The 12,534-nt window shown below is 34.7% G+C and overlaps 3 protein-coding genes across 3 annotated transcripts; all 3 read left to right on the plus strand.

The window, feature by feature from the left end:
- Positions 1-4,271: 4,271 nt before the first annotated feature.
- Positions 4,272-5,249, plus strand: LOC141696005 (uncharacterized). The gene has a single exon (XM_074500202.1). The coding sequence runs from the start codon at positions 4,272-4,274 to the stop codon at positions 5,247-5,249; it is 978 nt and encodes a 325-aa protein (XP_074356303.1).
- Positions 5,250-5,484: 235 nt separating this feature from the next.
- On the plus strand, positions 5,485-8,140 carry LOC141696006 (uncharacterized). Its single transcript, XM_074500203.1, has 4 exons — positions 5,485-6,017; positions 6,526-7,055; positions 7,432-7,626; positions 7,776-8,140. The coding sequence occupies exons 1-4, from the start codon at positions 5,485-5,487 to the stop codon at positions 8,138-8,140; spliced, it is 1,623 nt and encodes a 540-aa protein (XP_074356304.1).
- Positions 8,141-8,628: 488 nt separating this feature from the next.
- On the plus strand, positions 8,629-9,123 carry LOC141696007 (uncharacterized). Its single transcript, XM_074500204.1, has one exon. The coding sequence runs from the start codon at positions 8,629-8,631 to the stop codon at positions 9,121-9,123; it is 495 nt and encodes a 164-aa protein (XP_074356305.1).
- The last annotated feature ends 3,411 nt before the right edge of the window (positions 9,124-12,534 follow it).

Genomic DNA, 12,534 nt, shown 5'->3' on the forward strand with positions numbered 1-12,534 from the left:
ACTTAGATATCTAAAAGGCACAATGTACCTTATTTTACACTACAGGAGATTCCCTGGTGTGCTTGAAGGGTACAATAATGCAAGTTGGAAAGCTAAGAAGTCTTGTTCCAATGGAGTGACTGGATACGTATTCACCATGGCTGGTGGAACAATATCCTGGATGTCAAGTAGACAGACTATAGTTACTCGGTCTACTTTTGAGGTTGAGTTATGTGCACTTGATGTCACAGGGACGAAGGCTGAATGGTTACACAGACTTATGTCTACGATACCTGTATTATGCAGACCACTTCCTGCTATTGCTATTCACTGTGATAGTTGAACAACTATCGACAAGATTAACACTAAAAAGCATAATGCTAAAACAAAGAGACACATCCAAGTTAGACTCAAGTCTATAAGGGGTTTAGTGACTGATAGGATCATAGTTATAGAGTTCATAGGAACTCAGAATAATATAGTTGATCCTCTTACTAAAGGACTGGAACCTGTAGTGGTCCTGAAGTCAAGGTTGGGGATGGGACTGTCAACCCATCATAATTCATCAATAGTGGGTACCCAATATACATGAGAGGAGATCCCTCGAAGTGTATTCAATGGGTAATAACAAGCTGTAAGGATGAATTGGTAGTACCTTTGCTAAATAGATGATACTATAGTATCTGAGTCTATCCCCAGTAAACCTAGAAGGTACTGACACTGCTAGAAAAGAAAGAGTATTAAAACTCTGAATGGGGTCAAGTCATTTGACGAGATAGAGACAGTATATCTCTGAGGATCCACAACAAAGTGAATGTAATTGTGTGGTTGCAATTAGAGGATAGGGTTAATCCTTGAAGCATTCAATGAACGGGATCGAGACATGACCATTAATGTCTCAAAGCCGTAGATTGGCACCATAGCCTTTAACTTGTCGTCGTCTACAGAATATGGTTATACTAAACGGATTAAAATTCAAGGTGAAACATTCCATCTGAATCTGATAGCCATTAAAGTAGAGGAATTAGGAGGGTTCAAACCCGGAAGGGTACCGACTCTGAAAAATATGTCATGATAGAAAATTAATCGCATTTCTGTGTGGATCTGTGGGGGATTGTAAGAAAATTAAGATTTTAGAGCTTAATTTAATTATGTTCTTGATGTTAATCCTAAAATCTAATGATTGGAAATTGTTCAATGATATTTGAATTTAAATTTTTATGTATGGTTTTAAGAATTTTCTTAATGAAATCCATATGAAATGAGAGTTGAAAGTAGCTTGGAAAAGCTTGGAATTTTTGAGAATGTTTGTCCCACATTGAAATAAATAAAGGGGGTTGTGTGCTTTATATGGTATCATACACATGAGTAGTATACAACTACTAAGGTATGTGATCGTCCATTGTGTTATTATGTGCTTCACACGCACACACACGCACGCGCCGCCGCCCCTCCCCGCCCCGCACCGCCATGCCACGCCACGCACCGCACCACACCGGGTCGGGTCGAAGGGCGATTTGGGCGAATGTCTCGGTGTCTCGCATACGCGAGGCACCCTGGGCGAGGATTTTATTTATTTGAGAATTAATATTTTAATTCAAATTTATTTATCAGTGATTGGATTATTATTATTATTATAATTGTTGGGCCGGGTTCGATACTGAATTGGGCTAAGTCACTTTGTTAGTGGGCTCAGTCTAATTCATTGAACCTGGACATGCATATATAATCTGATCTGTAACTGATATATTGAATTAAAATATAAATCTGATAATAATGTGGGTGTTGAGTGAAAAAACTGTTACAAATATTTTATTTTCAAAATCTGATCAGTTTCGATTTTATTTATTAGTGGAGCAGTTTAATTCATATATTAATTGTGTGGGCAGTCTCACTTTTCCTCTCCTATAAATAGAGGCTAAAGTGAATGTAATATTTATAACACACAACATTCTCTTCTCTTCTTCCTCTCTGCATTTCTCTCCCAAAAACACAATTTCGATGTGCTGTTAGTATAGTTTTCCGGCGACTGAGGTGCAAGTCGAGGTGGAGGTTTTGTTGATGCTGTTAACACAAACTCCGAGCTGTTTTATCCTGGTTGAGATATTGCACGCATCCCAAACGCAACAGGTAGGGGCAATATTCTCTTTAGGAACAGCCAGGGCTTCGAGAAAGGTCTGGTGACTCAGCTTTGATCGTATTTTCTTGGCGTTTTGTATTTGTGCACCATTATTTTCAGACACATTTGAAAGCTATGGTTTCGGGTACATCTTCATTTTTCTCTTCGTTATTTCAGTTACTAATTTTGTTTACATGCATGTTTTATTTTGTTGACTGTGGTCTTGGGGTGAACTTGCTAAATTTTATTTATACTTGCCTCTATATAGCAATATTTGTTATTGAACTTTACACAACATGTCGTGTGAGCATTACACTCCATGAAGCGCTGTTGGACATCTATCTGGTAGGTATTAAGAAGCATTACTATTGGAAACATGGTGACAAGGAGCTTGACAATAACATATCAACTCCAAGAGCTAGTTAGATAATGATTTCTTACTGATTCCATTTATTTTATGTTTTAGTTATTGTAACTTCCAAATTCAGAATAAGTAGTAAATGTTTTAGTTATAAAAATACAACATTGTTGTAAGAACATGCATTGTAACATTTTTTTATTAATATTTTTGCTCAATTTTGTTTACTAAGAATTTTAACAAACATCACAAATAGTATTACAAATATTGTTGGTAGATATGATATAAAAGAGTTAACTAAATCTTAATATGTTATCCCACTCACATAAAAAATATCATCAAGACAAGCACTTATATACACTCTCTCATACCCTAAATTTTTTTTTTGAAATGAAAGCTATAAAAATATAATTAGTGAAATTAAAATTTTAATATATATTAATATAGAACATTACTCAAATATAAATAAAATTAAAATGAAAAGTATAAATTAGTCTCTCGGTTGTTATTACTCAAATTAATTTTAGAGTTAAATATATTTTCATTTAAATTTTTTAAGTTTTACTTGGATATAGAAAAATTGGGGTATTCAGTTTATATTAAAAAAGTGTATTCTATAATAAATTTGAACAATCTTTTAAAATTTATGTAATTATATTAATTTTGAATTTGAAAATTTTGAGGATGACTGGATTTTAAATAATATTTTAAATTTTTACTGTATTCCATTTGAATTTTGAAAAATAAATTAAAAATAAATTTAATCAATCCATTGAAATCTTAAGATATTCGACTCAAAATTTTAAAAATATTATTTTAAAACCTTGAGCTATGCGACATTCATTATTAATAATTTGTTAAAAAATTGATGGTATTAAAAAAGCTTATTGACTTTAATAGATTTTAAAATCTAATTAAAATTTTTGGATTTATAGTGTAGTTTAATATGTTTTGAAATCTTATTGAAATAATAAAAGTTTGGTTGGTAGTGGTTCGGTAATTAAAACAATATTTAGAATTAAACACTCTCATAAATAGATTAATATTTATAGTAGAATTATATAAATACAAATAGAATTATAATATGTCTTATGAACTTGGTTTAAACAAAACACTATATAATATTCACCATCACTGTGCTAAACAAAATTATACAAATGATCTAATATGAAACAAAAATTAAAAATATAATAGTTAGTTGGATTTGCACTGTGGGACTAAAACAAAATTATAAATGCCAATAAAAATTGGAAAGGAAATTCATTTGATTGATTTAATATCAAGCTAAAATAAAACAATAAACAGCTAAAAAAATTAAATATTTTAAAGAAAATCGGTTTAGCTCAGTTACGGGCATCACACTAACCCAAAATTAAATTTATTATCCATTCGGTCTATGCAAAAGTAATATTTACCAAGATTTATTACTTATGCTAAAATAAAATAATAAATATTACCGATCAAGCTAAAAAGATATTTATTGAACCGTGCTAAAAAAATAAAATTTAAAATGTAATTAGTTGGTCGATCTAATGTCATCACGGTAAAACAAAATATATTATATATTCGATTTAAGACAAAATAATATTCATCCACAACTAAAATATAATTAAAATAAATTAATTATAATTAGGTGGTTGATATAACTCGTGTGACTAAAACAAAATAATGTATAACCTGGCACGCCTGGTTCTAAACATTCCTGATATTAACAATCTTCTATTGAGTACTTTCTCTCCATCTATGTGAGAGTTTTGTTTTTCTCTTCGTTCAATCTCTAATTCTAGAGGGTGAATCATGAGAGTTTTAGATACTATGGCTCGCTATAATGATTTGAATGATCAGTTTACGGGGTTGGATATTGATGATGAGGAGAATTCGACATTTGTACATGGTGGGGAAGAGGAAGTGGAGATAAATAGATATGAGTTATGTATTGTGGGCAGGTTTTTGACAGAAAGAAGGATAAATGTTAATGCAATGAAGTCAAAAATGGCGGATGTGTGGAGGCCGGCAATGGGCATAAATATAAAGGAGATAGAGCAGGGGATTTTCTTGTTTCAATTCTATTATAAAGAAGATATGAATTGGGTTCTAAAGGGAGGGCCGTGGTCATTTGATAATGCGATGATTGTAATGGCGGAGGTTCCAAAGGGGGAGGAACCACTAAATGTTCCATTGTGGTATGTAAATATGTGGATGCAGATTTATGAGCTTCCTTCTGGATTTATAACGGAGGCTGTGGGGAAGCAACTGGGGGACTTCTTTGGAGAATTTTTGGAGTATGACAGTAAGAACAACACAAGTATCTGGAGCGAATTTATGCGTATTCGAGTTCGATTGGATGTTAGAAAACCATTAAAGCGCCGAAAGAAAATAATGAAGAAAAGTGGGGTGGAGGTGATGGCTTCATGTAAATATGAACGTTTAGGTGACTTCTGCTTTACGTGTGGAATGTTAACGCATACAGATCGTTATTGCAGAAAGTTTCTTTCAATGACAAGTGAAGGCAGCAATAAGGAGTGGGGGAGTTGGCACAGAGCTCCACCTAGAAGGGTTGGTGGTCCAGCTAAAAGTCGGTGGTTGCGGGAGGAGGACGACAAGGATTGGGAGGTGCGACAGGGACGGTACGGTGCATGCCCAAAATTAGGGGAGTTCAGTTGTGAGAAAGGGGATAGGGGCGTGATCGTAGGAATTGAGAAAAATCAGGGATTGCAGTTGTATGGAGATAATAATAATCCCCTAAAATTAGTAGTGTCGAATATGGAAGTTAGGGGGGAAATTCAAATTTAATTTTTGAAGATGGGCTGGATAATGAGGAAACAACTGGGCTCCAAATTGTTGAAATGAAAAGAATGAGAGGTGGCCCAGGAAACTATGACATTATGGGTACACCGGGTGGGTTTGTAGGGGCATATGCTCCAGTAGTAGTTTATCATAATAAAGATGTTGTGCTTTCTGATCTGGATTATACATCGTCAGAAAACTCTCAACTGGCTAAGCTTGCCCAGCAAGCTAGCCGGACGTTATGAATGCTATAAGTTGGAACTGCATAGGATTGGGGAATCCTCGTACAGTTCGTGCTTTATGGGACATGGTGAAGTCTCATAAACCCAATATACTATTTTTAATGGAAACGTTGTCATATAAGGAGAGGATTAAACATCTTTGTGGCAAGATGGGCTTTGACAATCACTGGACAGTAGAATGTGTTGGTAGGAGTGGAGGTATTGCTCTCTTTTGGAAAAGTAATGTCAAGTGTATTGTTTGTAACCAGGGTATTAATTTTATTGATGTTCAGATTACTAATGTAAATGAAGTCAAGTGGAGATTGACTGGCTTTTATGGATTTCCAGAGCGTGCTCGTAAAAGGGAGGTGTGGGGTCTTTTGAAGATGTTAGCTGGTGTGTCTGACTTACCTTGGGTAGTAGTAGGAGATTTTAATGATATGGTGAATATTTCTGATAAGAAAGGCAATTATGCTCATCCTCAATCATTCTTGGATGGTTTTAAGAGAACAATCGAGGAGTGTGGTCTAATTGAACTGGAGTGGAGAGAAAAGTAGAGGTACACAGGAGTGGGTAAGGGAGAGACTCGATAGGGCATTTGCTTCTACAACTTGGTGGAGTTTATATCCATTATGCAAACTTAGTGTGAATTATTGCACTCATTCTGACCATGATCCAATAAAGTTGGATTTGTTTAATACAGACCACTCAAAGAAGAATTTTTGGTTTCGTTTTGAGAATACATGGCTCAGAGAAGAGAATTTTCATGCAGAGGTCACTGCTCACTGGAAAAATCTGGAAATAGGTAGTTTTCTTCCTAAATTACTAGAGTTGTCTTCTTTTATGGAAAAGTGGGGAAAGCGATTCTTCAACAAGTTTCGTGAGAAAATCAAAAGGCAAAAAGGATTGGTTTTGTCATTTGAAGACTGTGTAGATGAGGACAGAACGAGGAGATATTTCGAGGAAAAGAAGAATCTTGAAGATCTTATGTTGAGTGAGGAGATATATTGGCAATAAAGAGCTAAGTCTTTTTGGTTGCAAGATGGTGACTTTAATTTAAGGTACTTTCATGCGTATGCAACTAGTAGGAAGAAGCAGAATCAGGTGGGATATCTTAAGGATGAGAGTGGAGCTATGATTAATAAGCACGAAGAAATGTGTGAGTTAGTCAAAGGTTATTTTAGCAGAATTTTTGGTGGTACAGAGAGATTGGAGATGAACAGTTTGGACGAACAAGAAGCTGTTATAACAGAAGAACACAATAGAGATCTTATAGCAGAGTTCAAGATAGAGGAATTTTCGGAGGCTATAAAGCAAATGCACCCGGACAAAAGTGCTGGTCCAGATGGTTTGAATCCAGCATTTTACCAACATTTCTGGGGTTTGTGTGGGAAAGATGTTTTTCAGTGTTGTAAAAATTGGTTAGTAGATCTGGCATTTCCACTTGGTCTTAATGATACAAATGTTGTATTAATTCCTAAGAAAGATAATACAGATGAGATGAAGGACTTGCGACCAATAGCTTTATGCAACGTTCTTTATAAAGTTATATCAAAGGTGCTAGCTAATCGTCTCAAAGAGATTTTGCCAGGTATCATTTCAGATAATCAATCGGCATCTGCTTTTTGCAGATGACAGTTTTTTATTCTGTAAAGCTAAGACAGAGGAGGTCTTGGAGGTTAAATCAGTCTTAGAAGTATGAGCTTCAGTCTGTCAGGCAATCAATCTTCATAAATCCGGCATTTATTTTAGCTCGAACGTAAGGCTGGATAAACAGGAAGAGTTGAAAGCGTTGCTGGGTGTTCATAGGGATTTGAGTGTTGGAAAGTATCTTGGACTACCATATTTGATAAGAAGATCTAAAAAAACGGTTTTTAATTTTCTAAAAGATCGGTTATGGAGTAAAATACAGGGGTGGAGTTCTAAATGTCTTTCTAAGGCTGGTAAGGTTGTGTTACTTCGAACAGTAGCGCAAGCAATTCCCTCGTACGCTATGTCATGCTTTCTGTTACCAAAATCATTATGTATTGATCTTGAAAGGATGATGAATAGCTATTTCTGGGGTTCACAGGAGGACATTAAGAAAGGAATTAGATGGACTTCATGGACAAATATGAGTATGTCGAAGGAGCAAGGTGGTCTAGCATTTCATGATCTTCACGGTTTTAATTTATCGCTCTTAGGAAAAAAATGTTGGAATCTTCTGAATAATCCAACCTCTCTGGTAGCAAGGGTGTTCAAAGCCAAATATTTTCCAGATTCGAGTTTTTTAATGCCAGTAGGGGAGGGGGTGTAAGTTATGCGTGGTCAGGTCTTTGGCAAGCTAAAGAATCCCAAAAACAAGGCTACAGATGGGTAGTGGGTGATGGACGTTCTATTAATTTGGGTGCTGATAAGTGGCTTCGAGGTAAAGAGGGTCACAGAGTGGATGAACAATGTCTGAGTTTGGTGAGGAACCTAAAGGTTTGCGATCTCTTTGTTTCTGGTACTAAGGAGTGGGATGTAACAAAGGTGCACAACTTGTTTTCGAGTAGTGATGCTAGGTTTATTCTAGCAATACCTATCCCAAATAACCAGTTCCAAGATCGTATTGTTTGGAATTACTCATTGGATGGGAAGTATAGTGCTAAATCGGGGTATAGGTTTTGGCAGCAACATTATAGTCAGTGTAAATAGCTAGAAGAGAGTAAGGGCTGGGGGAGACTTTGGAAGATACAGGTTCCTCCGAAAATCAAGGTGTTTCTGTGGAGGGTGTGTAGAAATAATATTCCTGTGCGAAATATGTTGAGAGGGAATGGAGTGAATGCTACTATTTTATGCCCATTATGTGGGATTGATGTGGAACATTTGAGGCACATATGCCTTGAGTGTAATTATGCTAAGGGCTGTTATGCCCATTATGTGGTTTTGACACATCTCAGATATTGTCGTGCTCAGAGTAGTTATTGCAGACGCTGGCAAATGAGTCGTTTGATAAGCTGGCTCAGATAGCAACGATCTTGTGGGGTATTTGGTCATCTAGGAATATGAGGGTGAGGCAGGGTAAGACGGTAGCAACCTAGATGGCAATGCAGTGGAGTGTTATTTAGGTGTAATAGTGGAGAGATAGTCAACAGAGTAAGATTCTTAGGAACAAAGTAGGGGTGCAGGTTTCTGAAAATGTAATGGATAAATGGCACCCTCCAAGGGCAGGTAGAGTGAAAATTAATGTTGATACTCACGTGATTGTAGGGCTCTCATGGTTCTCATGTGGTCTAATCATTCAAGATCATGAAGGTAGATTTATCAGAGCTAGAACCCGGAAAGATGCAGGTGGAGTCTCAGTAGTCGAAGCAGAAGCAAGGGGAGTGTTGGAAGCAATCAGATGGGCTATCTCACTGGGTTTGTATGGGGTGGACATTGAGAGTGATTCCAAAAACTCAGTCCATGCTATTAACAAAATAGTAGAGAATTATTTGGAAGTTGGAGTGGTATTTGAGGAATATCGTAGGTTATTGGAGGATCGTAGAGATATATCAATTTCTTTTGTTAAAAAGCAAGCGAATAAGGTAGCTCACATTCTTGCTAGAGTACCTTGTGAAATCAATTGCTTTAGTGATTTTATAACTCCTCCACAGTCTGTGTTGGAGCCTCTTGTAAGCGAAAGTTTGATGGTTTAATGATATAAATTCCAGTTAAAAAAACAAAATAATGTATATTATTGTTCTACGCTAAAATTAGACAAATTAATATAATTATTTCGTCAATTAGTCTTATTTTCTTCACATTAAAATATCACTAAATAATACATATGTATAATTAAAATTATTATCGAATCATATAATTAAAAATTTCTAATAATTAAATTTCAGCGCTTAAAACTTCCACTTGAAATTAAATTCAAAGATTATATAATATTGAAAATATTGCTAGGACTTTATGCTAGTATCACATTAACAGAGTTCGGAGTTTAAACTTTTTGTAAAATAAAAAATATGGTATAAATTTTTGAAATTCATTTATATGTTTAAACCTGAATTGAATAGGCCACAACTTTATTGATTATTAAAAAAATATTATTTATAACTTCTCATGGATATATATTAAGATCAACTAATAATTAGAATATTTGTAATGGACAACTTTTCACATGCAATTCTGACTGATTCACTTCATGGTCAAAAATGTTTGGAATGAACATCTCATGTAAGTATTTTAAGATCCAAATACATTTTTATAAATAGGGCATGGAACCCACACATTTGGCATCTGAGGTGCCTAATATACTATTAACAAAAGTTATAGTAAGTCTTGTCCATAGGTGTTTCCATTATGTCTTTTTCCCTCTCTTTATTATCTCATTTTGTTAATTTCTCTCCCATTAAGTAAAGTTATCATTATCTCTTGCACAAATACTTTGGTCCAAGATGGAGAAAACCCTCCTACCTTGTACATAGTTGAACTCTATGGATTTATGGTCCAAGGTTATGATCTTAAAGTTGGCTTCATGGAAAAAATAATGGTAGCTATTGGAATAATATTGGGAGGTATAATCTTCATGTTTGAACAACTTTGTGGATATTTGGAGAGAATACTTGTGTCAGCCTGCCTAACATTTTGTTATGAGTCATAATCACTATAGATATTACAAAATATCTTAAATGAATATTGAATATCAAAAAGAGAGTAAAAGATTGGTATTCAATATCATATTCAAGTATGAGAACTTCCAAATATTTTGTTTCATTTATGGAATATTAGGCCAATCAGAAAATTATTTAGTAGATTGTTTGAAACATCAAATACATAAGCTCATTTCAAGAAGGAAGTGAAGCCTATTTGTGCAAATTGACTCTATAAATGGGTTAAAATCGATGATCGTAATTCTAATGTAACACAGACTACGCTTAACAAAGTAATGGCAACAGCAGTCACGATCCTCTATCGCCTACAATTGTTTTTGTGTGAAATTAACAAATGTTTTATACTCAACAAATGTTTTTATACTCCAAAAAAACCCAACATTATGTTTTCATGTGAAATAATGTGTATAAAAGGGATGTTATTTTTTAATAATTAACTATGTTAATTTTTAAAAGGGAGGTTAAATACAAATCAAATCCTTTTACTATTTTGGGATAAAAACTTATTGCTTATGAACACAAAGAAGGAAAATATATCATTGAAGAAATAATTTGTGTAAATTATAGGTTGCATTTTCAGTTTTCCTGTCAAGATAATTCTCTCTAAAATGAACGCTCTAAAAATAATTTCCTAAAAGATGCTATTGCTACTACTTGGTTTATATTTCACCAAGTTACGATCCTTTCTTGACCAAACATCACAATCTTCTAGATCTAGTAAGATTACTTCTACATTCTTTCTCACAAGTCTCGATAAATTAGGCTGAATTTTTTCGTGATATAATTCTTTGAAAATCCCTACAATTTGGCATGCATTGAAATAGAATATTTATTCTTCTTCAGAATCTAGATAAGGTCACATGAAAATTATGTCTTAACTCCCATTTTCCTTTCCGAGATTCTTATCAACCCATGTACTTTGTCAAAATCCTTGTCGAGATTCTAATCAACCCATTTACTATGTCAAAATTAGGATTTGACCATTATCAAGTCATTGTCAATTGTTATTCAAATTTTCATAGCCATTGAGAGTGATTGATTACCGTTAATGGATTAATGATGTTAGCCATTAATCTGTAGCTTCACTTAGCACTTGATAACTCACTTCACTTAGTCAGAATTAAATGGCATCATATGTTTATAATGAGCCACACTATTCTAGTTTATGTATCAAGTTAACATAACTTTTGAATGAATAACCACAACTCTAACTGTGACAACCTGAATAAAATTCTGAGCATATTTTGAAAACCGGATCAAGCCCCGTTTCCGAGTCTGAAATAAGTGGAAGACTACTGGCCCAAATGCAACAAACTTGGATAAGAATAAGCCCACCACAGGCCCCCAAATGATCATGATTTTTTTGTGCATAAAGTAGTAACATTTTTCCTTATATACAGAATAAATGTCCTAAATCTCCTCAATGTAGGAATTAGGTGTTCAAACTCCCCTACTTAAACTCATAACATCCTTTTCAGATCCGAATAGACAGCTCATAGATCATGATTATTCCTATCTAGCCATTGATTATGAGATTATATCAGCTAACTTCGTGTCCCCTGTAACGCCCTCCAGCCCCGGGGTATAAGTCTGGGGGTTACTAGCTAATCACCAAACCTGTATAATCTGATTCACAATAATAAAGAAATAAAACTAAACCCCTTTAACACTAACCAGGATCTTTTTAGGTTGAAGTATGAAAACAAGAACTGCTAACTACTTTTGATTACAAACCGAATTCAAAATTTCACAAACTCTATTTATTACAAAACATTGTCTACTTAATTTTCAACTATGTTCGTCTTTTATTCAAACACACATACTAACTATCTACACACCTGTTCGGGTAACTCAACGCTTTCTTCCTGGATTGGGATCAATACCTTGGGTATGAGAGGATCCCGAGGCTTGACCCGATTCTTTACCACTCGAGTCCTGGTGGAATTTATATTCCTTCTTAACTGAAAATGATAAGGTTTATAACAACAAAAAGGGTGAGCCAAAAATTGCTCAACAAGTCCGCAAATTATAAACAGTGTTAAAGCAATATAAATGAATCCGTAACACGGGTATATCGACAAAGATATCACCCCACGAGAATAGAAAGAAGGCCACTACTGGCGAATACAAATGAAATAAACTGGACTCAAGTTCGCATCTATACCCTGCTGATCAGCTAGGATACAGTGCAGATCTATATCTCACTATATAGATCCCATTGAGCACCCAGGAACTACGGTCCATCTCAAGGATCCGGTTATGTCCCGGTCCTTAGGATTATGTAAACTTAATCCCCAAAGTATTATTATCCAGTCCTTGGAATAGCAACCGGCACAATGGGTATACTTTGATATATTCTAATCACTATAATATATCAATAATTATGAGTAACATTTGGAATATGGACAATGAATTCAAATGAAAAGAATAAATCAAGAATCTAAATGA

The sequence above is a fragment of the Apium graveolens genome, chromosome 11, assembly GCF_009905375.1.
Source record: "Apium graveolens cultivar Ventura chromosome 11, ASM990537v1, whole genome shotgun sequence".
In the NCBI taxonomy this organism is placed as follows: Eukaryota; Viridiplantae; Streptophyta; class Magnoliopsida; order Apiales; family Apiaceae; genus Apium; species Apium graveolens.